Source organism: Misgurnus anguillicaudatus, chromosome 25 (genome assembly GCF_027580225.2).
Source record: "Misgurnus anguillicaudatus chromosome 25, ASM2758022v2, whole genome shotgun sequence".
Taxonomy (NCBI): domain Eukaryota; kingdom Metazoa; phylum Chordata; class Actinopteri; order Cypriniformes; family Cobitidae; genus Misgurnus; species Misgurnus anguillicaudatus.
The window spans coordinates 11311442-11336813 of NC_073361.2; the positions used below are offsets into that span (position 1 = coordinate 11311442).

Sequence of the window (25372 nt, forward strand, 5' to 3'; positions counted from 1 at the left end):
CAAAGTGTGGACTCTGAGGAGGACCACAGGTCCGGAGTGTGCCATTTGGGACAGGGCCATAAAGATTCCTATAGATATTTCCTGGAATAGCATTTGTAATGCTACTTCTTTTGTGGCACAAAGGGAGTTTCTGCACGAGAGCGCCCTCTGGCTTTGGGATGTGCCGGGATTTCACCGTAATTCATTAAAATTCATTCATTGAGAAAACGCACATTTGCACAATTAATCGTTGCAGCCCTAATTTAATGCATTATCTTTATCTTCATGATCTTTTACCTTTTTAGTAACCCCACGCTGTAGGGGAACACTGTTGGCATTTCAGCACTAACCCTGCAACTCAGTCTGGCCCTCTGCAATTGTTTATTTGCGTCTGTTCATCTGTTTCTAACTCACTTTTATTACTCTTTTCTTTCTTGGAGTCATTTCTTCCCATGCTGCTAATATTCTGCTGTATTTAATTGTTGACTCTTGTGTTTAATATAAGAGGCTGGAAAGAAAATGTGCACATGCCAAATCAGCAACATTCAAGTCTTTAGTCTATGTCCAGGGAATGAATAATGTGAGATAGGCGAAAACAAAGAAGGTACTGTACAGCACGTCATGATGATAATAGGGTCGCCAACAGGCCAACTATAAACTGCTATAAACTAGGAATTAAAAAGGGCATGAGAAGTGTTTGAGATCTCTTGAATCTGTAGATGAGATATAGGCTACTTTATTATATTTTTATGTCATTAAAATGAGAAGCTGGAGTTGATTTCTATTTAATCTCATTAGGGTGAAGTATTAAAAAAGATTTATCATTGTTATTTCCTATAAACACTTTTAAACACTAACATGAATCACTGACAATCTTAGATTTAACCTAACTAGCCATTCTGTTCACATACACATTGTGTTCTCTTCCAGTAACCCCTTACCATTCTCTCACAAGCCTCACGGGAATGACATCACAACTCATGATTTTTTTATGAGGCATTCATTTTTCAATACAGCACACGTATGAAATCCTGTGTCCTTTCATATGACTTTTTTATCCCTAACACGGGGCCTGTGAAGTTGGATATTCTTCTTCATCTAATAATCTCTTGTCTCCCGTTCAGGAAATTAAATCGTCACATGGACTGTGCTTTATTAAATTGGGATTCATTAAAATTAATCTTTTATTCTAATACTCACCTGCGGTCTCTTTGGCTCAGTACGTGATACCTGATAAGCCGCTTTTAAAGTGATACTCCCTCGGTTCTGAGTAATTTTTAAGTAATATGGTTTTCTTCCTCCTCAGGTTGATCTCGGGTTCCTGCGCTTCGTCTCCGCAATCGGCACGCAGGGAGCCATCTCACAAGAGACCAAGAAGAAGTACTATGTGAAGTCCTATAAGGTGGATGTGAGTTCAAACGGGGAGGACTGGATCACTATTAAGGATGGACCGAAACAGAAGGTGATTTGATTGCTTTTTTTATTCATTCATGCATTTATTAACTCTTTTCCCGCCATTGATGAGTTATCTCGTCAAGTAAGAGAAAAAATGTGTTTCTGTTTTTATGGTTATCTGTAATACCGTGATTATCCACAAGATGGCTTACATAATTTATTAAAAAAAATTAAGCAAAATTTTTTTTATTAATTTTACACTCCATGTATGTTTTGATAATCATTCTGAATCTGATCTCTAACAATATTACTTCACAAAAATGTAATTATTTCAGCTTTTTGCTAAAAATAAATATTTTTGAAGACTTTATAAGCAGAGGAAAAAATATAGATAGGATGAAACGTTTTTTTTTTCTTTCCGTTTTGTTTGTTAGTTTGTTGGAAAGCAGAGGGTCTGTTCTTTAATTTGATATGTTTGTATGTTTATATATTTTTAGAAGAACATTTTCCTGGAAGGCATTTTGGGAAAGGCTGGCGGGGAATGTTTTAAGCACCAATAGTGCATTTTTTCCTATGTATTTTTGTATATAACAATAATATATGTTCCTGTCGCTCAGTTCGTAAAGCATTGCATTAGAATTGCAAAAGGTTATGGGTTCGATCCCTGGTACACACTGAGTGCATTCAAGCCACAGTATACATTTTTAACAGTGAGTAACTTTGTATTAAAGTGTCTGCCAAATGCATAAATGTCTGTATAATCTACATACTATTCGGAGATCTTGGTAGGAGCTCAGGTAAAATAATCCTTAATTTTTTAAGCCTAACATGAAAGTAATGCGTAACTGGGTCTGTTTCCCGAGCTCCTTGGCAGGGAGTCCTGTAAACATCTCCTTGCATTGTAGCCATGTCACCGTATGCATCCATTACACCAATTCACGCTCCAGCTCCAGATGGGAATGCCACGCTCATGTGTTCTGAAGGGCTTGTGATTCTCTGACTCCATTATGTGCCCAGTGTGGTATGCTAATCTTCCGTCTTAAAAGACTGAATTTGCGAGCTGTGTAAAAAGAGACCAAACAGCGCAACTCCAAAGCCACCACAGTAGTCTGACTGTTTTTCTTTATTCCTTAAAGGAATGATGTCAACATTTGTGGTAGAGATTTTCCTTAAGGGATGAAAAGAGGGAACAGAGGATTTAATAAACAGAGGGTGGCAAATGAAGATGGTGAGAGAATGAGGCATTCTGGGAAGGGCTTTGAGTGTTTGAACAGCTGGTTGATCACACTTGAGCCTGTGATAGATTGAATGAGAGTTGAGAAGACTCTGATCGATTGGCCATCAGGTGAGCTATCGCTAATGTCTCCCTCAACACGCAACAGTTAAGTAGAGGAAGACTTGCCTGGTGCCGCGGACGCAATTGCTGTGTCCCAAATCCATTTACATGTCTTTAAAGGAGAAAGCAATGCAACAAATTATGTAAAAAAAATCTAGATGGGGAAGGAGTCAAGGGAGATATAATATGTAGATTCAAAATGTATAATCATAAAAATAGTTTACACACGACAGTTTTACCCAATTTTTGTGTGTGCTGTGTTTGAGTATTGCATTGTTAGCAATATGCTAGGTTATTGTTTTTTTTGGTAAAGCTACTGCCTATGTAGGTAGTAAACAGCAATGCAGTAAGTCGTAAAACAGAGCAATTGTGTCAAGTGTAAGTTTTATGATTTTACTCTTTTATACGTCTTTATGGTTATGTCTGCCGTGTGCACCAGTTCAAACCATTTTAAAATAGGCCTGTCAAACTAAGCAAGCCAATTAGATGCTTACAAGTATTTGTGTGTCTACAGTATGCGCAGACACATCCTCATGCCCGAGAGAAAGAGCGAACTTAAATACACCCAACGGTCCAATTTCTCCACCGACCCTCAACTAAAGTACACCGTTCTCTTTTTAGAGCCTGCATTTTTAAGATGTGGTGCCTTGTTTCTGTCTGCTGGGCTCTAAAGTGCTTTTGTGAGGTGAGGGCCCATTTACAGATTGCTGAGACAGCAGTCCGACTGCATGGTTGTTGCACAAAGGAAAGCCTTTTGACTACTTAGAGCTTTACGGCTGCACACTGGTGTGACATTTAAAGATAGTGGATGGCTCATCATGTGTCTCCCGTCCAGACATACATGTTTGAAAAGTAGTGTCAAGGGACAACATTACCAGCGTGGTTTCTGGGATCGAACGGATGCTGACTGGTGCTTAGCAACATGCTGGATGCACTTCTTGTACAGCGTATAGTTTGACCTCTTAGTTTAGAAACGTGAAAGGTCAAGCATTAAAGTTATTTTTCTACTGGCAACAGTGCTCTTAAGGATTGAAGGGTGTTAAACTCATCCTAAAGGGCACATATGATGTAATATAAGTCTCAGGTGTGCCTAGAATGTGAAGTTTCAGTGTCCAAAATTCCACTATTTGGGTGTGAGCAAAAAAGCGCTGTTTTGCCAGCAGCTACAGTATATCACCCTGTTGCCCAAGACTGGTTGCCCACTAAAGCTAAGCAGGGTTGAGCCTGGTCAGTACTTGGACGGAAGACCTCCTGGGAAAACCAGGTTGCTGCTGGTAGAGATGTTAGTGAGACCAGCAAGGGGTGCTCACACTGTTGTCTGTATGTGTCCTAACACCCCAGTATAGTGATGGGGGACACTAAAAAGCACCGTCCTTCGGATGAGATGTTAAACCAAGGTCCTGACTCTCAGTGGTCATTAAAAATCGCAGGATGTTCATCGAAAAAGAGTAGGGGTGTGCCCCGGCATCCTGCATGCATTGAAGGCAGGCTGTTTCTGGTTTTCTATGGTATCATTGTGAAGAATCCTTTCCAGCACTTTTATTGTTACCATGTAAATGTATTAACCCAATAATGCAATAATACGCCATCAAATATGTGCCTCTGTCAATATTCAATATACAAATAAACAAGATTTTTAGCAGATGCAGGTCTTTAAAAATACCCCCACCCCTCATTGCATCTCACTTAGAAAGTGAAAGGCAGATCAAGGAAGAGAAAGAGAGAACCTTCAAGACCCTTAAACTTCAAAGCCACAGTTGACCTTTACATAGTGACCCGTGAAACAAGATGCGCTTCAAGGAAGTTTTGGGGTCACTTTTGGTTTCATTTGTCTTACTCTGTACCAATTCATTCATTGAATCCTTCCTTTACAGAGAACATGTGCTAGCTGTCAGCAAGAATCGGCGCTGTGGACTTAACACTGTCTAATTCATAGCTGGTTCATAGGTCTGCCACATTTGTTTTCAGCAACAACAGAGCCCATTGTAGAAATGAATCGTCCAAAAGATTCAGTGCAAGTTGTAAGCCAGACTCTGACATCATAAAGTGGCTTTTGTTTTGCTACACAGTTGGCTCCAGAGATAATTCAGTTCAGTCTCTATATGAACGTTCACTTTTGAAGATGCTGATCTAAACGCATTCCTGTCATGTCTTACGGTTTCTGAGGCAGAGTGTTGGCTCGGAGGCTCTTTATGGTGGTTCCTTCAAGAAACAGTGTGAATAAGTATGTTTCTTTTTTATTTGCTAGGTTTTCCAAGGGAACACCAACCCTACAGATGTGGCTGTAGCCAAGCTACCCAAGCCTACGTTGACAAGGTACCTCCGGATTCGACCCTACTCCTGGGAGACCGGCATCGCTCTGCGCTTTGAAGTGTTTGGATGCAAAATCTCAGGTTGGTTTGGAATAAATCTGGTTAATTTCTGCCATTCTCCAGCAACTTTGATCTTTGCTTTGATTATTTAACAAATGTTGTTTAGAAGCGGAGTGTTAGTTTGCATTCATGTGAATTCTCCAAACGGAAGCCTTGTTTTGTCAACACTCCACTCCAGCATGATCTCTAAATTAAACGGTTTACGTTCTGCACGCTTTAGAGGCAGGCGTGCACAGAAGTGTTTATTCATGCGACTGAAAGACGTGCGCTCAGAGTAGCTGCTGCGTTATAGACAAGTGTTCACGCCAACAAAAAGGGTCGTATTGTTATATAACCTCATATTTGGCTGAACTTCATTCAAAATGAATGCCATGCACAGCGTGCACTACTGTTGCTCGTCCGACCTCTCCGTTTCAATCCAAATTCTGCTTCTATCCTCCTCCCCTGAGCCCTAACCTCTCCACCTCTCTTACACTCTCACAGATGCACATATCACATATGCCGAAATCCACTCACACCAGCTGTCCCTGGTCTAATTTGCATACTCATCTACATGTTTTGACTTGGCTCCACCCCACAGAGCTGTGATTGCAAAGGCATTCGTATCATCAGCGCCTCCCCGCTGAGTACATTTCTTGATGTGTAGGAGTAAAGCGTGTGTTCGCCATCGTCTATCAGCTTAATGCACAACATGCATACGGACTTATTTTTAGAGACTTTGCACATACACAGATTTAGCCCTGGTTGTATATTTGCGCATGTGTGTGCGCGGTTCACCGCGGCTCTGGTGCGCAGCTGTTGCAGTCATGTTTTGGACGGGGAAACAGACCGCATTTTAAACACATCACAAGAGCAGAGGCCTGCTCATTACATCATCAGCGTACATCGGGCTCCCTTATGATGATGCGGCAAAGCCTGGCATCTGATTAAAGAATCCACTATAGTTTCACTCGCAAACAAATACCATTCTAATACCCTGGTACTTCAGTCATGTACTATAGTAATTTCATGGGATTTTTTTCAGACACTCATGCACTTTCAGACATTCATGCACTATGCATGGTATGCTTTGTAGTATCTTGAAGAATAAGATAGTATATCAATATGGTAACCAACTGAATTAATATGGTATGTGTTAGGGCTGGACGGTATTTAAGAAAAAAATCTATAATTTTGTATTATTGATTTAAGGTACAAGGGTTTTACCATCTGAACCCATCACTGTACTATCACTGTTCACAGACATTATTACCGGACACTAATAGTTGTTAATCACCATTGGCCAGTGACACTAGCCACAGTAGAGGATGCTGGCTGGCAGTAAGGAGTTGTTCTTACGTAAGTTCACTTCTGATATTCGTCCACATCCACACAGCCATTAATAAACTTCCTCCCGCTGTTTGTAAATAAAACCATCTGGGTGCGTGTGGCCGCCCAGGCTGAATGCGCTGCGCCCACAACAACCCATCAGATGAAACACGCAATGCACGTGACCCTGTCCACCCTCAGGGTGTGTCTGTTAGGGTCTACCACACCAGGAGCTTTCACCAAACATCCCCAAATCACATCTGAATTCCATAAACAGGACCTGATGAGGGTGCCTGCCAGAGGATTGAAAATAAACTTGGTTTGCTTCCAGGCCACTGTGGTCCAACCACCTCAGTGCAAATCTTTTTTAAAGAGGTCCTGAAAAAATTTAAGTACCTTATATCAGAAAAACATTTTCCAAATGTCTGGCAGGGTAAAAGAAAAACAACCATGCCCATGTACCCACAAACAAACAGTGGAAATAAATAAAGACCCAAATATTTTTATGAGCCTAGAAACTCACATTTGGACTCGTGAAGGGGTCACAGACAAGTGGACTTTCTTTTCCCAAAGTGCAGAGGAAGTTCCCTTCAGTACAAAGGCACCGTTGTGAATGAAAACTCTGTTCTTGTGGTATTTCACGGGACATTAGGTCCATCTGCGACGAGCATGAGACTGTCTCTGACGCTTTCCTGCTTCACGGATGCCGATTGTAGATTAGAGTATTGCTGACAGGTCACAAATTCCCAAGCTTCGGAGAAGGTACAAAAGTTGTGACAGGCAGCATACAGGCAGTGAATCAGTTGGCGCTACGCATCCGATAATTTTGCCTAAACTCAACCTGCCTTTTCTGAAAAGAACCAAAGCGTGAAAATTGTATTACAACACTGGAACAAAGGAAGTGGGCTTGGAGAGATAAAGACGGATGAAAATATGTGAAGGGTAGGCTTTAAGAAGGTGAATATGAATACGGGCCCAAAAATAAAGAGAAAGTTGAGTGGGTTTAAGGATTAAAAATGAGAAACCGTTTAGAAATGAATGTAAAGAACCAGAGAATGGTTTTAATTGCAGCAGATAGCTTGAGAAAAACAGGCAGGCGAGTTAATGTACAAGGTCAGTGCTGAAAAGAAGAGCGCAAGAGGTTTTTAATCTTTTCTGTGACCTTGATCCATCTTTCCTGTGCAGTGAATGTCTTTGCCCCAATTTTGTTAAGCCCATTTCTGGCCTGCACCCTTTTAAGTATTGGGAATTACAGATCATTCCCAAATAATTGTTTGAAACTGTTTGCAAATCCATCTTAAGATGATGTCTACTTTGCTCAGTTCTTCTGTATTTTTGTTGTAAACAATCTTACATTCGTGTTGCCAAAGCACAGACAAGGTTTGACAACAGTCTTCCATTCTTTCTCCATCCCTCAACAGAGTATCCATGTTCAGGCATGTTGGGAATGGTCTCAGGCCTTATCACAGATGCCCAGATCACAGTGTCATCTCACACCGAGCGCACCTGGGTGCCGGAGAATGCCCGTCTGCTGACTAGCCGCTCAGGGTGGACGCTATTACCACAGCCTCAAGCCTATGTGGACGAGTGGTTGCAGGTGGATCTGGGTGAGGAGAAGCTCGTGCGAGGTTTGATCATCCAAGGAGGCAAACATCGAGATAACAAGGTCTTCATGAAGAAGTTTCGACTGGGCTACACTAACAATGTCTCTGACTGGAAGATGGTGATGGATGCCACTGGCAACAAACCCAAGGTAGGACATAATGTAGGGCTCAGTTTGGGAAATATGACTTTTTAACCACAATAAAATGCCAGATGAGCCTTGGTTTGTTTGTGGTTATTTGAAAATGGTTGTATAATGTATTCCTCCCCATCCCTATTAGAGGAACAGAGCAGAGAATGATTATAATTAGACTAACGTTAGGAGACCTTCAAATACATTCAACAATATTACTAATAATTACACAGCTAATAGCAGTCGTAATTCAAAAAGCATTTTATAAATTATGTACGGGATAATGTACATCATTATAATAAAAATAAACCCCAACAGGGTGATCAAGGTTACTACAGTATGCAAAAGGATGAGATGACTATACACTATACTATTTATTACTCAGCTACTTACTAAATAAATATATAAATGCATATTGATCGGAGATGTAATAATTTTATTATGTAAGGAAAAAGTGCATAAAGGTATTTACTATAATAACTAAAATACTTTTTACTGACATTTGTTCATTGGTTGCGAAATCAAGCACATCTCCCACCAATCATCAGATAACAAATACTTTGATTTTCAAAACCTTTTAATTTATATCCATATATTCTGAGCTTAAAAGACAAAAGGAGACCTCAGGCAGGTTATCTTTCCATCTTAATGTATTTCATCTGTCCGTCCCATGTGGTACCTTGTGTCTGGTTTGGAAGTCTTCAGAAGTGGAAGTCAAAGGCTGATGCTTTGAAGGCCTGAGTATCTTGCTGCTGCAGACGACAGTGTTAGCCCACAACCTTTTTCTTTTTGGCTCGGCTGTACAATGTCAGAAGTTGAAGGCTTTCTTCATGCCCTCGCACTTGTTCTTTCATTACAGCAACGTTTTTTTTACTTTCTCTGTATGACTGACGTTGAGCTTCCCCCTATAAAGCTTCCCATTTTTCACTCCGTTCTCACTGCTCGACCGATAACTAATGTTTCTCTCTTCTTGTTGATCTTGGCAGATCTTTGAGGGAAATTTGAACTATGACACACCGGCGCTGAGGACCGTAGAGCCGGTATTGACACGCTATCTGAGAGTGTATCCAGACAGAGCCACTCCTGTTGGTATGGGACTTCGATTGGAAATCTTGGGCTGTGAAATGGAAGGTAAGTTAAAAAGTCATTCACATACGGTACTTAAATACATAACTCGTGCTGTGCATAATAAAGTAGTGGTTACTTACTTGCCTATTTTATTTTAGTGCCAATTCAACTCAAAATAGCTAGCTCTACATTGTTAGAAAAAATGATGCTGGAATAGCAATAATTAAATATGTACCCTCCTCTCATTTGAGCAAAACCCTTTAAAAATGTTCTAATATGTACCATTAGGTACAGACATGTATACAAATGGTACTAATATGCACTCTTTAGGTGCAAATGTGTATTTTTTGACAGGGTGCAGCCCCAGTGACAGCTGGGGTACATATTTTTACTTTTTTCTGACAGTGTACCCCAGTAAGTTACTTTTTCGATAAAATTTTTAGTATTGCTTCATTTCTTTTTTGTTGTATAGTATTACGCACAAACTCTGTCTTTGATTCGGTCTCTTATCATCATCAAACCTGATTCACTTAGTTAACTGGTTCCTTTTAAAATGATTCATGTAAATGATTCGCATTCAGTATTATTATCAAATGTAGCATAATTTGGGGAGTTAAAGTTTTGAAGTGCGTATAGCTGAAAGCTGATTCATACACATAATGGAAACTCGCAGCAATCCAAAACCATATTGTCCAAACCCAAGTATTATAAGCGAAAGACAAACTAAATTATAGCTCTTTGATCTAAAAAGGCACTTGTGGATCCTCAAGCGTGTGGTCTTACAGAACAGATGCTACTTGATTGAATTTGGATTTTATCTACTGAGGAGAACCGGACAGGGCACGGCTTAGCTTTCTTCGTAATTAGTTGCCCCGCAGATGGAGCATCAAAGGATGTCTCCTACCAGAAAGGCAGGGCCCTGTGACACTCCTAAATAACAGGGCCCTTCACAGCTGGAGATCATCTTTGCTCCACCTGCCTCTAAGGATTAGAAAGAGGTCCTTGATGTCCTCTCCCTGTTTCTCTCTGAATTAGTTTAACTCAGATGGGTTCGCGTGTGTTCTGTCGAGGCAGCGTTAAGTGGATTTACATATTGGATTTCTGGGACTTGCTTGTGTAAGCCGCAGTATCCCACCGGGAGCTTTGGTTAGATGATAATGCTTGTTTTCACTTTTAATGCCAGCACATGCACCCACGTCCTTTTCCGTCTCTCTCAATCAAGCAAGTGACCCCACACGCACACATGTGCGCACTCCTAACAGCGGGACGTTAAGTCCTAGCAGGAGTGTGGAATCAACAGCGCCGTCTGAAGACCTTTCTGTGACCCCTCGGCTTTAGGGACTGCCCCCGTGTAACCTCCGCAACAGCTCCCGTTTCCCCCATTCCCACCCCTTCACGGTTTCCATCCTTTCTATCCCGGGAAAGCCCTTTAGACCTAAAGGGGGCTCATTACAAGCTGAGAGTAAACACAGAGCTTCAGGCAGATGCAGGCAAAGGCCACATCCAAAGGGGCATAATGAGAGGACACCGCGCTGTGCCGGCCCAGGGTGGAGCGCAACATCCAGAACTACAGCCAAACCCAGGCACGGAGTCACACACAGGCCCATATCAAGGAGCTGAACTGTTAAGATGATTTGTGGCAGCACCAGTATCCAGATTTTTAGACATTAATTCATATTTTAGAGAATAATTCATAAATTTACACGAAATAATAATAATAATAACAACAACAACAACAGTAATAATAATAATAATAATATAGTAATAATAATAATAATAATAATAATAATAACAATAATAATGGTGATGATGATAATAATAATAATAATAATAATAACAAAAATAATAATAATAATGTTAAAAATAATAGTAATACAACTAATAATAATAATAATAATAATAATAATAGTGATGATAATAATAACAACAATAATACTACTACTAATAATAACAAAAAGAATAATAATAATAATGTTAAAAATAATAGTAATACAACTAAATAATAATAATAATAATTATAATAATGATGATGATGATGATGATGTTAATAATAATAATAATAGTGATAATAATAATAATAATAATACTTTATCATTGGTATTATAAATATTATTAATGATAAAAATAATTAATTAATTTTTCACTGTACAATCTCTCTCTCTCTCTCTCTCTCTCTCTCTCTCCCTCTCTTTTCCTCGCTCTTTCTCACAGTGCCCACAGTGCCCCCCAGTACCCCCACTCCCTCCACGTCCCCATCAGATGAGTGCGATGATGACCAGGCCAACTGCCACAGTGGAACAGGTGATGACTACGACCAGACAGGTGCTAACACTCGCCTGCAGAGACTGCACCCTTCCTTTCTGCACCTTGCACCTTCTGCTATGCTAATTACACTATCCTGATCCCCACTAGACTATTTTTTCTCCCTTGCTTCTGCGAATAACAGCTCTTCTAGTCTTTCTTGGCATGCCTACGCAATGCCAGTCATGCTAATCTTATCTGCCCCCACAAACGCACTCACCTCTGGGCAAGTTCAGGGTATCATACTGTCTACAGTAGCCTACTCGTACTAACAATGTAGTATGTATACTGTGCACAGTATGAAGATCTTCTGCATGCAACTTATATCCACGTCAACCTGCTACATTTGCCAAATATGCTACAATTGAACTCCAATGTCCTGTAAACCAAATCACAATAAAGAATTAAAGACAAACGATATCAAGCACAATCCTAAATATGGTTAGACATACTTGAGGTAAACATGCAATGTAGCAAGGTGAAGTGACAACGATGTAAAATTATTATTGTTGCAAATATACTGCATACTATAAATATGCAGTATGCAGTATATATTGTTTAGTAGGTAGCATGCATTATGCAAACATTGCATATGACCATACTACTCTTAATATTTTTCTAGGCCAGTTGTGTTAAATTTGCATGCAATGATTCTTGTGATAATATAGCATGGTACTGTTAATAATCTTTATATAATTCATACTATAATATCATATATTGTATATTTCTGAAAACAAGTTTAGAGAACAGCATATAGTCAAGAAGATGTACCAGTATTCTGTTCAAACACAGCCATGAGTTCTTAACCATTACACCAAGCCTTGATCTCCACCTTGCAGCTATTTGACTACAAAAGCTGTGCTCTCCAGCTGCTAATACTAACACTAATATCTCAATTCTGCCTTTAATCTCTTCAGCGTTCACTTCAGTGCAGTCTCACAGAGTGCGTGTTGCGCAAAATTACAATCCCCTCTGCTAAATGTTAAAGTAAACTTTTTTACATAGACTGTACTTTTCATGTCTCATCTCACAAAGCTCATTTAAAAAATGCTAAGGAGGAGAATTTGCACAGTCAGATCTGTGCCTCTTAATAATTTCCAGAATAAACCAGTCCCTAGTATCCGATTTTAACTTTCATCTAATAAGCTTCAATATATCCACACTACAGGTGGGATCACTGTGCCAGAGACGACTACAAAGTTGAGCCCCGTTCCAGGTGAGAAAGGTATTTACTAATATTGTGTACCTACTCTGTGCACTCACTATGTGTAATGTTTTTTAATTATTATGGTTTTCTAATGCAAACTCTCTCTTAAAAGTAGTTTGTTGTTTGTTTTAACATAATGTTAACTTTATGGGTGGCACAGTGGCTCAGTGGGTCTGAGAGCAAGTAGGTCCACAGTTTAAGCCTTGGCTGGTTCTAGAAGTCTTTCTGTGTGGGGTTTGCATGTTCTCCCTGTGTCAGTGTGTGGTTACTCCAGGTAACCTACCACAAGCTAAAAACATTGATCTTTCCCAACTTGTATATCGATTTACCGGTTTTCACCATGAATACAATCATAGATGCTGGAATGGTAAAATAAATAATATATGTATTCATGTATGTATTTAAGAAACATTTACATGTTTATATATATATATTTATATTTTTATATATTCTACAAAAAATTATATATAAGTAAAACAATTCTGAAATGAATATATGAATGTGTGTGTGGTTAAATATACACAATAATTAGACACAGTACACGCATATATATTATGCAAAAAATCACTTTTATTTTGTATGCGATTAATCGCGATTAATCTTTGCCCAGCACTTTTTATTATTTATAATATTATAATATTAGTATTTTTTAAGTTATGAAGGTTTAAATCAAAACAAACCAACTGCAGTTGCATTGAAATCAATTGGAATGCACAACCAAAAAACTAGATTTCTGAAAATTAATTTCTGAATTTAAAAAACGGTGGTTATCTCGTTTTGCAATGAAACTCTTCATATATAAATTATCTGAAGGTGTGTGGGCAAAATGCTTGAAATGACTTTTGTAGACAAAAAATATATCTGTGCCGAAGAGATGAACTTCTGTTAGAACTAAAATTTAATGTTATAAAAATATTTTGAATATTAAAAAAAGCTACTGAGCCCCTAAGGTGACATTGGAGTAGGGAAATCCAAAGTTTAGTTTCATGGGCTGTGGTGAAGCTTTCATGTGCTCACGTGAAACTTATGTGCACAGGCGAAACCTTCATGTGCGCACTCGAAACCTTCATGTGCACACGCGAAACCTTCATGTGCGCACTTGAATCTATCGTGTGCGCACTTGAATATATTGGTTTCACATGAAATTATAGTTTCGCGTGCGCATAGGAAACTAAACCCGATGGTTTCACGTGCGCACGCGAAACTAAACTTTATTTAATTTTTGCTTCATGTACCCTTGGGGGCTCCGTAAAAAGCAGCCAGTAAGAGCCCAGATTAAATGTAAAATGTGAATATTCTTAAAAATTTATCCCAACGTGAAACTTCAAGCAGCTGTATTCATAAAATGACACACAACTACTATGTTGCAGTGTAAAAACTCGTTTTGAAACACTCACTTGTTCTTATTTATATATTTTTTCCACATTAGAATAATAATAAACTCATGCAAACTATGACAAATGTAACTATGGGAATTATTTGTAAATAAAATCATCAAAAAAATAAATATAAATTCCGTTATATTTTATCATCTGAAGTGCAGTCATCCTTTGCCTAGAAATCGCAAAACCGTATTTGTGTCATTTTATCAAGAAGCTTCTTAAAGTTTTAACTTGGGATGAATTTTAAAGAATGTCGAAGGAGCTCACATTTAATCTTGGCTTTTATGGGCTGCCTTTCAATATTCAGTCTAAGCCAAATATTTTATATATATATATATATATATATTTAAATAGATGACTTAGACTGAATATATATATATATATATATATATTGTTCTCAGAAATGAATCTGTACATATATATTTGACTATGAAAGTAATTTCAAGCATTAAGATCATTGTTAACATTTCAGTCACATATTTCAGTAGTGTAGCTATTAGTACACAATTCGTGAGTTCACTTTTAAAACATCAGTTATTTAGTGCGTCATCTTTCTAGTGTTTAACGTCAGCAGCGTCAGTCAGTGGGACTAGATGTGTCCAAACAATGAAAAATTAGGGGTGGGGTGCAATGGCTGGTGGGATTGTTTAGGAAACCTGTTTTACAAACAATCATTAACAGTTTTTGCAGGAAATTTGTTCAATAAAACAAATTTCTGTATATAACATTTTAAGCGGTGCGTTGATTTTCTAAGCAACTGAATTTACAATCTGGCAACCAGTCATCATTTCACTCAATGTCTATAATGGAAAGAATTACGCACTTCAACTTAAAGAAACAACACCCCTTATTTAGTTTCCTCTAGTTGTCGGATGTTGAGGAAATTTGATTGAAATTGAGTAAACTGAAAAACGAGCATGTAATCTGTTTTTGAAGTGTTCTCATAAAGAGGCGTTTTAATTTGCACACTCAGCATAATGAATGCTTAGCCATTCAAGACTGCTCACTAATGAGCAAATGAGAAATGCCCTTTAACTGACCTTCCCTAATTAGTCAGCACGCGTGTGTGTTCCTGACTCCGTCTCATCACACCATCAAAATAACTGAATAGAATGGAGGTCCTAATATGCATGTGACCTTGTGTGTGGTCATATCTGGTTAGCATTGAGTCTGTAATATTGAAAGTGGTTTCATTGCTATGGTAAGCATTTTGAGCTGGTAAAACATCCTGGATTGCGGGTAAACGTATCCATGTGATGTCTTTCGATGCAATAGACCCAAAACATTAAAAGATGGAAAAGAAAAAAGTAGGTTTTAATTGGAAACCGGCATTTTTTGGTGCGGCAGTGGCCGAGTGCCTGAGCTGCGGCTTTTAATGGGAAATTCTTTCCTCCGTGTGCTCACCCTCGGAAACTCTCGGAGAATTCTGGAATTATTAAAGGAGCGGAGCCCTCGGCTTTATTAAACTGTCTGGAGAAGCAGCGGCGAGGCTGAGCAGGCGCGGGTGTAGCTGACATCCTAGATGTGCTTCTGCTTCTCTGTCCGTCTCAATATAATCTGCTTCTCGTCTTCTCTCTCTCTCTCGCTGTCTTTCACTCAGTATAACGTGGTTAAATCTTACCTCATTTCTTTTACATCAGTCTCAATTTAAAAGCTTTACTGTTTCTACTTGCATTTTTTTTCTTAAGACCTCATATTTGCATACATATATATATATATACAGTATGATAAATACTTCTCAGTGCGTTTGGCACATGTCCATAGATTTTACTTTTGTAAAGTAACTCTCTATTGCCACCCAGTGGGCATTGCAATGCTTATAATATAGGAGTTTGCAAAGAAGCATTTGAAATTTGCTTATTTAGAAAAAGGTACAAAAGCTGTCACCTGGTTTTAACCCTTTTGTACATAAAAACTGCATAGTAGTACCTCAAAGGTACATATTGGTTGAAATAGTACCTAATAGGATCTATTTTAAGGGTACAATACCAGTTGAGGGCTTTTGTACCATTTTTCTCTGATATTATCAATTTTTTATCATCTTTTAAAAACTGATAATCTCTTTTTATAGTACAAGTAAAGTTTTGGTCTTGTTATTGTGTTTTATTGTACAGCACGTAGGTCAGATGATGCTGTTTTTAAAGATGCATTGTGTTACATTCTCTTGAAGGATCTCTTGACAGAAATGCAATATAATATACATAACTATATTATTAGTGGTGTATAAAGACCTTACATAATGAACTGTATTGTTTTAATTACCTTAGTATGAGTCGTTTTTATCTACATACACTGCGGGTTCCCTCACATGGAAGTCATCACCATGTTTCTACAGTAGCACTAAATGGACAAATTGCTTTACAAAACGCGTTTCCGTCCCCATGTTGTCTCAGACGACAACATGTTTGTCATGTGGGAGCTACTGTAGCTTCTCTATGCGTTTCAAAAGGGAGGGATGAGCTGTGGTCTGTGCTGGTGGTTGCAATTCACAATCTCACCACTAGATGCCACTAACCATCTCCAGAGCTCATTTTATGGTTTGAAGGAGAACACCACCTTTTTTCAATATTTGACTATGTTCTTACCTCAACTTCAATACAGCCAAATTAATACATCCCTGTCTTTTTTCAATGCGTGCACTTAATCTTTTTACAGCGAATGTGTTAGCATTTAGCCTAGCCCCATTCATTCCTTAGGATCCAAACAGGGATGAATTTGGAGGCCACCAAACACTTCCATGTTTCCCTATTTGAGGACTGATACATGAGTAGTTGCACGAGTACGTATGGTGGCACAAAATAAGTAGTCTAGAAGTAGTCAGGAGTGATGATGTTACTGTGTGCCGAGGTCGAAGTGCTGCTCTTCCGCCATACAATATAGTTCTCATTTTTATCCACTTAAGAAATCGCCACATTTTATTTTGTGCCACCATACTTACTCGTGTAACTACTCATGTAACAGTCTTTAAATTGGGAAAACATGGAAGGGTTTGGTGGCTTCTAAATTTGGATCCTAATGAATGAGTGGGGCTAGGCTAAATGCTAACACATTCACAACGCGCTGTACAAAAATTGTGCACGCGTTGAGGAGGGATAGGTATGTATTAATTCGTCTAAGTTGAGGTAAGAGCATGGTAAAATATTGAAAAACGGTGGTGCTTTGCTTTAAAGGCCACCGAAAAATATTGCGTAACATATACTATTCATTTTAAAACCCTTTCTTTTGAGAAATATGCATTTAGCATCTAGAATACTATAGTTAGAGGCATACAATACATAGACATTTACCAGCGGAGACCATATTAGACATGTTTGGGGTCAAATCTATTACAGACTGATCACAATAGTGCATTTATGTAATGTAAACATAAGACACTATTCTTAACTTGCACTGTATGTCATCTCTCTATAGACTTCTTGTTGTTTGCCTGTGATTTCGGCTGGGCCAGTGATCCTTCATTCTGCGGCTGGATATCAGATGAAACCGGGTTCAGGTGGCAGATTCAATCCAGTGGAACCCCAACTCTAAACACCGGGCCCAACATGGACCACACAAGTGAGAAAAACATCCTGCGTCATTAGCTCGCTGATATCAAGCGTAACATTTCCACACTTCAACGCCTCACATTTACTCTTTCCTCTAAGGCGGATCGGGAAACTTCATCTACACGCTGGCCACAGGTGCACAAGAGACAGAAGTGGCTCGGTTAGTGAGTCCGTCGGTGTCCGGCCAGCACTCGAATCTGTGCTTGTCCTTCTGGTACCACATGTTTGGCTCGCGCATCGGCACGCTGCACATTAAGCAGCGCAGAGAGACAGCTCAGGGCACGGCTGATGTCCTGCTATGGACCGTCAGTGGTCACCAAGGCAACCGTTGGAGGGAGGGGCGAGTGCTGATACCGCATTCTAATAAACCGTATCAGGTATGTCTGTTTTGGACACAATGCCTTTTATTGGTCCAAATATGCTCTTGAATATTAGATTAGAATAAAACATTTTTGTCAATGTTTAAGGTGGTCATTGAAAGTGTTGTGGAGAGGAAAAGCTGGGGAGACATCGCAGTGGACGACATCAAAATCTTAGACAATCTGAACATGGATGACTGTAAGGGTAAGTCAACCAGATGCACATATGTAAATTATTACAGCTTCACTAGGTTATACCTGAGGCATTATAATAATGACTGTGCATGTTTACTGACTGTTTTAGACCCAGATGTCCCAGCAGAGCCAATACTACCTGAAGACAACTTTAATGAAATCAGTAAGTCCCATCTTAAACTCTCTGCATCTAATTTTAAATGTAGGGTCACACAATTAACACGCAACTCATGGTTTATTTCCCATCTTCTTTGTTTAGTTGTAGACACGGATTTCCCTGAGATTGTGGAAAACCGTGAGATCGACGGAGCAGAAAACCATGAGATCGGCGGAGCGGGGAACATGCTGAAGACGCTGGACCCCATACTCATCACCATCATCGCTATGAGCGCGCTGGGCGTCTTTCTCGGCGCCATATGCGGCGTGGTTCTCTACTGCGCCTGCTCCCACAGCAGCATGTCCGACAGGAACTTATCCGCCCTGGAGAACTATAACTTTGAGCTGGTGGACGGCGTCAAGTTAAAGAAGGACAAGCTCAACCCACACAACTCGTACTCAGAAGCGTAAAGCGCTAACCAATGAGAGGGAACCTCTCCTCAGGGAGGGCGGGGCTAAAACGGACTGCCGATGCCACCCGTTTGGGAGGAGGACAAGGCTCTGTGGTTCAGGGAACCGATGGGTTGGGGTCTGGGACTGAGCCATGCTTTTCTCAGGAGCTGCAGTGAACGGAACCTACCAGTAGGGGACACTGTGTACAAAACATTGAATACAAGGATTTCAAAGAAAAATGAAACATGAGAATATGTACAGATGATTGAAATTTATTGATTTAATTTTTTTATTTTATTGTTTTGTATTATTTTCAGTTGATCATTTTTACAATCGGATGCTGGTTTTGAGACCAATATATAATAATGTTATAAAATATTTATCGTTTTTTCTAAGAGGAAAAATCAATTATTTTTATTTGTTTTGCGCTTTAAGGAGATGTGTAAAAACCCCAAATGAACCATATATGGCTAACCCCACGATAGGGAAGGGATCACAAGGGGGTGGAATATCATCCAGCCCTGTTGCATTCTGGGTATGGTTCAGTCAGTGCCTTTGGTACATCTTTTTTGGCCTTTTCTGTTGATGTTTTTAACCCTTCGGTTCTCAAAACAGGTTGTCGGTCAAATCTGCAAAACAAACCCAGTAATTCATAGCGCTTTAAATGTTCGAATCCTGCATATTGTACATAAGTTTTAATATATTTTATTGCCCTTTTCAAAGAAACGAGTAAAAGGACAAAAAAAGAAGCTGCAGTATCCCTTTTTCTTGGGTTGTATGTTGTAAATACAATCGTCTGACTGTTTTGTGGAAGTGAAAATCGTGCGCTTTATTTCGTCCTGTTATTTTTGCTACGTTCCCAAAAGATGCAGCTCTTGTTGAATACAGGTGTCAATACAAATCTAGTGCACATTCACGTCCTGTTTCGGGATGGGAACGGCATCTTATGCTCTCATACACACTCCACCATGCGATTTTTGGATACAGGATTATGAGAAAACATTGCATTCACATTTATGGGTGGACATCCGTCATGCACAACTATAAGATAATCACACTCAGAATGTCTGTATGTCCCGCATACCAAAAAAGAAAAATGAGACCCATCAACATTGCTTTGATTTGATATGAATGACCCCCAAATATTTTTTATCTGCCTCGAAGTGCATATTTTATCATCCGTCGAGCTTGAATGCATGTCGTCCGTCAATCTTCTTGAATAAAACTCTCTTATCAGGGGGAAACTGTCATTTTAAGAGTGGTGCTATTTAAGTCATATCCTATACGCTGAAAAATGTTTTTAGCACATCATGAACTATTCATGAGCACATCCCATCATGATTGCTGGTTGAGTGATGTCATTTTTGTCATTGTGGCCTTGTGTCTGTACCAAAGGACTGTTGCTTTAAACCGCAGGGTCCAATCACAAACTATACTCTCACGAAGGCGATTTGGATTTTGGAAAGGGGTCAAGCTAATTTATTGCAATGTTTATAATACTGGTTTCATCATTCACAACCATCACACACAGAAGAGAACGGACTGTCGAATCTGTACTTTAGCAATGGCTTACACATGTAGTTTAACCAATAACAGGGCTTCACTGCTGACAATACTAATGTTTTCTACAGGTTTCTTGGTATGTTCATGTACTGTGTTGTATACTGTGCCGAACACATTTTTCATTTCTTTCCGGTAGATTCTGAATCCAAGTGTCGATGCTACATGTGTGTCAGTTGAAAGGTTAAAGGGGGCCGGCGTCAGTCGGGATTCTGTGAGAAAGCATACTGTAGCATATATACTAAAAAGAAACAATGTTGCACTGATCGATATATTTGATGAAGTTTGTGTTTATAGCATTCATTTGTAAAAAAGAAAATGGAAATAAAAAAGACAGTGTTCATTTTTTAAATAGTTTCAGGATATGTAATACGATTCTGAAATGATCGATTATCGAGATGTTTTCATTATTGAAAAAGGTATACAGATTTCCTATAGTAAAGTTCCCATTTACCTGACTGATTATCTTTTCGTTTTTGTACTGTCGTTCAAATTTTGTGCTGATTTTTTTTACCAGAAGATGAGGAAGAAAAGATAAAACTTTTATTTTCAATACTGCCTCTGTAATTTGCTGTTGTAGGAAGGAAAACATGAATAAAAACAGCAAGGCCTTAAAATGGATATCAGTGTTTCGTGTTTCATCTGCATCACAACATTAACCCTATAACTGTCACCCCCCTTTTGAGTGGGGGGGCTGAAAAAGTGATCTGTACGTTCAAATTAACTCTGGCATTCTTTGGTCTAGAAGCAAAAAATCTTGGTCTCTTTTTAAAGAAGATAATTTATAGTTTTACACTGAAGTGTTTGAAAAGGTGAACATTAAAGGAAAAAAGGTTATAACCCTTTAAATTTATTTGAAATAATAAAAATAACACCACAACAATAAAGACACAAGTCTCAACTAGTTCTGAACCAAATTTCAAGTTAAAATAACAGAAAATGAAGTTTCTGTCACACTTTAAGTGGTTTTACCAACCAAGGCCACTAGGTGTCAACGGTTAGTTGCATTATCTTGTCACAAGTTAATAAATTGCTGTCTCTGCATTGGTTTTTAATGCAAAAAGGTTTTGAAATATGAAAACTACATTCTTAGAGCTTTTCAAAGATATATAGGTTGTCAAGATTTTTGAAGATTCATAGATTCATTTAGAAGAATATTAGAATTATGAATATATACGAATTCATTTTTACTACTACAAGGTAAGTGACAATTAACAAAATGACTGTCACTACTAAATTTCCATCATTAAACGGCCTATAAATATGAAAACTACATTCCCAGAGCTTTCCAAAAATATATAGTTTGTCAAGATTATTTCAAGTTTATTGAGTATTAGTGTTATAAATATATAATCATTCATATATATTCCTATGGGGTGACATTTAACAAAATGACTGTCACTATACAAATTCTATCATCAAATGGCCTTGAAATATGAAAATAACATTCCCTGAGCTTTCCAACAATATATAGTTTGTCAAGGTTATTTCAGGTTAATAGGATATTTACAAATAAATATATAATAACACCTTTGGCCCACCTGTTGGCCTGCGACATTTTAGAAAATGACTATTTTTCAAAATGATGTTGATATATTAAAACTACATTCATAGAGCTTTCCAACTGTATATAGTTTGTCAAGATTGGTGTAGGTTTAGACTATGAAATTATTGTTTTAAATATGTAATGCCAAATGTCCCACCTGTATGGGAATTGAGGAAACAACAGTGGGCGCTATTGAGAAACAGAATGACTCATTTTACCCTTGTAAAACCTCAACAAACATTAGATTAATTGTGTTGTTAATAAAAATGACACTATGTATTATTTATTTTAATAAATAGTTTTATTTTATAAAGTCAGTTTCACACATTTAAAAAAAAACAAGGTAAGAGGGTGAGTGAAATAAGAGGTTAAGGTGACATTTAGACAATAATGTGTCAGACAATGAATATTTTCGAATTACTTTTATAAAACTATTTTGTAGATAGCAAAATCCAGTTGAAAACACACAAACATTTTGTTGCATGAAGGTTAATCCAGTCAGTTTTGTTTTGCATGTAAATATTTGGTCACATCCTGGGTCTGACATTATAGGGCCCAGAAACCAAAGGACACCCAGCATCAGAAAATGCATATCGTGAGTAAATTAAATGAAGTACCCAATTCTTGACCATTAAAGCAGTACATTTAGCAGTAGGCCTATGTGTGAGTCCAGTATGAATATTCATTTTTTTCGTGACACGAATGTTCGCTATACTTAATGCACTAGCGGTGATCAATTTGAGTTTTTGGGAGTTGACTCCAACTCTGAACTCTCACTATGGAGTGGTTGAATCGATTCTTCGACTCTATTACCTGTCAATCCAAACTGGGTCAGGATTAAAGTGAAAATGATGCAGTCAGTCAAGTTAACATTAAAGGGACAATAAGTAGGATTTACCCCCATCTAGTGGTGAAATTGTATTTTGCATTCAAACGAATAGTGCTCTCTAGCACCTCGCTTTTTCAAATCCGTGTCGCAACTACGGTAGCCGTCATGTACTCACTGATCTCCTTGTACGTTTCAGCTAGTTCACGTGTTCTGAATGAAAACGCGTTGGTAGGCTAGTGCTTTTTGTCCCTCTCTGCTATTATAGTTTATCAGTATGGCCGAACGATATGGAAGCCTCCTTGGACTTATCCGTTCAATGTAAGTAAAGAGAAGAAATTCTAAGCTTACAAAGAAAAGTCAGATCACTGGCAGAGGTCATTTGACACCAACGAGGACATATTCATGAATAAAGACATTGATTTTGATCAATAAAACACTTAAAACGCTACTTACTGTCTCTTTAAATAGTAGGGGAGAACTGGGGCAAAAGTAACGTGGGGAGAAAGTAACAAAGCAATTTTCTCCAAGCCCTGTTTACATTTGCATTTCAAACTATGACAGCATCTTTAGCACACAACCTTTGACAGAGTTGACAAATATTGCGTTATTTCCTCACCGTTTTGCGCGTGTAGGTCCAGAAAGCTGTTTTTGACCATGATAAGTAAATTCTTAAAGCAGTCATTTTTTCTTATAGTTTTTTAGAATAAAAGTTATTCGTGTTTAAACTGTTAAATTCGTTTTTAACAGTCCCTACAACAACAGCTCAACCGAACAGTGCCAAAGCACCATACTGTAGAAAACAGCAGCGCCTACAAAACCTGCTCAGAAGTGACAGAAATCATGAGGAAAATGAACCTGAGGTCTGTGGTCTCTTCAGTCAAGTTGAGGCACTTCTGCATTTGTTGCTCGTTGTTCGTGCCTCATCTGCTGAAGCAGAGAGAAGCTTCATTACCTTGAGACGCTTGAAGACCTAGCTGCGCTCTTCAATGTCAAAAATCCGACTCAACAGTGCGTCTGTTTGTCATGTTCACAGAGAGAGAATGTATAACTTGTGTAGAAACTGTGTCAAGAATTTGTTCAAGTTACTGATCGGCGCATGCATGTTTTTGGGTCATTTTAGAATCAGTAATAGTTTATTTTGTTTAAGTTACTTTTTTTGGATAATGTACATTGTTTCTTTCTGTATCTAAACTGCATTAGATGTTTTATTTTATGCAAATAAACCTTAAACATTTCTTGATTCGCTCGATTTTTCACAACATTTTAACCAAATGCTTTTAAAAAGTGGTGGGGACAAAATTAGACATTTCAAAAATCTATTTAAGTTTGTACTGTCAGGTTGCTTTTGAAACATTTGATAAAACTGAAATTTAAAATGATAATGTAATATCATTTTTTTTTTTTTTTTTTGCAAAGATAAATGACAAAATATGCAGTTTGCTGTTACATATAACGAGGTCATAGTCATGTATATTAAATAAAAACAGGTAGTGTAACACAAAAATCTTGTTCTGTTGTGTTACTTTTGACCCATCATGTATACTGAAGTCGTTTTACATTTGTTTAAAATGATACCTGGTATTGATAGAACACACTTGTGAGATATACTGACCACAGCTAAAATATCTCTTTGCTATTTATTTAGGGGGTATTCACAAATTCCAATTTGTCTTTAGGATTGAAGAATTACATTTGTTTAAATGGGCCAAACGTAATGGGACATTTGACTTAAAAGCTGTTTAATGGACATGAATTTTGTATTTGTTAAATAAGTTCCTCATAAATGAAGCATGTTGTGAAGTTGAAGTTTGGCATTTGGACTCACTGTGAACCTACATCATATACACAATTCATGTCCATAAAACAGCTTTTAAGCGAACTGTCCCATTACATTTGGACCCGAAATACATTTTTACATATATAATAACATATCCCAACATTTATAAAGGGCACTGCGTGTGAACATATATGTGTGTGTTTGTATAAGCAACTCCGAGAAAGCGAAAACACAGTGGAACTGCAGGTAAGCACTGCAGCTTTTAAATTTGGACAATTGATAACGAATTTATCGTGACGTGAATATTAAAACACGTTATGAGATATCGCCACAGATATTTTTATAAGCAGCATGCAAAAACATCTCTCTGACACTAAATTTTTTTATAGTAGGCTACTGTCAAGAACAAAGTCTAATAATAAGCGAGTGTTCGTATCGCGTTAAGATTAAATGGGAAAGCAATAGTGACGTTACATAAATATGGTTTTATTAACTTTTACCTCGCGCCAAAATAATAACAACACAAAAAACACTGAATATGAATAAGAAAACAAGTATTAGTTTCATGACACCAAATACTGCTGATTTAATCTCATTTCTGACCATTAAAAACAGACAGGGCCAACATGAGAGCCAGGGAATCCCTGTCAGAAAGGTAGCCCAGAGAGGGCGGTGGTCAGCGGCAGCGGGGCAAGTGAACACTGACGTCCGCTCTCTAGTTCTCACGTACCGAAGCTTCCTAAGCAAACATTCAAACAGGCGCTATCTTTACTAATCGACTGCATATTTGAATATTATACATATATATTCTCGACTGAACTAATCTTTAAACTAAACCTTGTGACCAAGAAACAGTAATATTAAGAAACGGCTATTCTGTCCATCGAGTTATTATGAGATTCAAAGCAGCCGAGTGTTACATATCATTC

The 25372-nt window shown here is 38.2% G+C and overlaps 1 protein-coding gene across 5 annotated transcripts in view; it reads left to right on the forward strand.

The window, feature by feature from the left end:
• The window catches only part of nrp1a (neuropilin 1a), a 64857-nt gene extending 43945 nt beyond the window's left edge, over window positions 1-20912 (forward strand). For 2 of the 5 annotated variants that reach the window (XM_073864181.1, XM_073864180.1), the window contains 11 exons: window positions 1286-1441; window positions 4959-5103; window positions 7812-8143; window positions 9112-9256; window positions 11405-11515; window positions 12663-12719; window positions 17495-17638; window positions 17728-18005; window positions 18096-18192; window positions 18292-18345; window positions 18442-20912. In XM_073864181.1, the coding sequence (XP_073720282.1) occupies window positions 1286-1441; window positions 4959-5103; window positions 7812-8143; window positions 9112-9256; window positions 11405-11515; window positions 12663-12719; window positions 17495-17638; window positions 17728-18005; window positions 18096-18192; window positions 18292-18345; window positions 18442-18749 (1827 nt within the window). In that variant the 3' untranslated portion in view covers window positions 18750-20912. The remainder of the gene's footprint in view (window positions 1-1285; window positions 1442-4958; window positions 5104-7811; window positions 8144-9111; window positions 9257-11404; window positions 11516-12662; window positions 12720-17494; window positions 17639-17727; window positions 18006-18095; window positions 18193-18291; window positions 18346-18441) is intronic. The other 3 variants (XM_073864182.1, XM_073864183.1, XM_073864184.1) reach the window with 3 other exon arrangements.
• Window positions 20913-25372: the final 4460 nt, after the last annotated feature.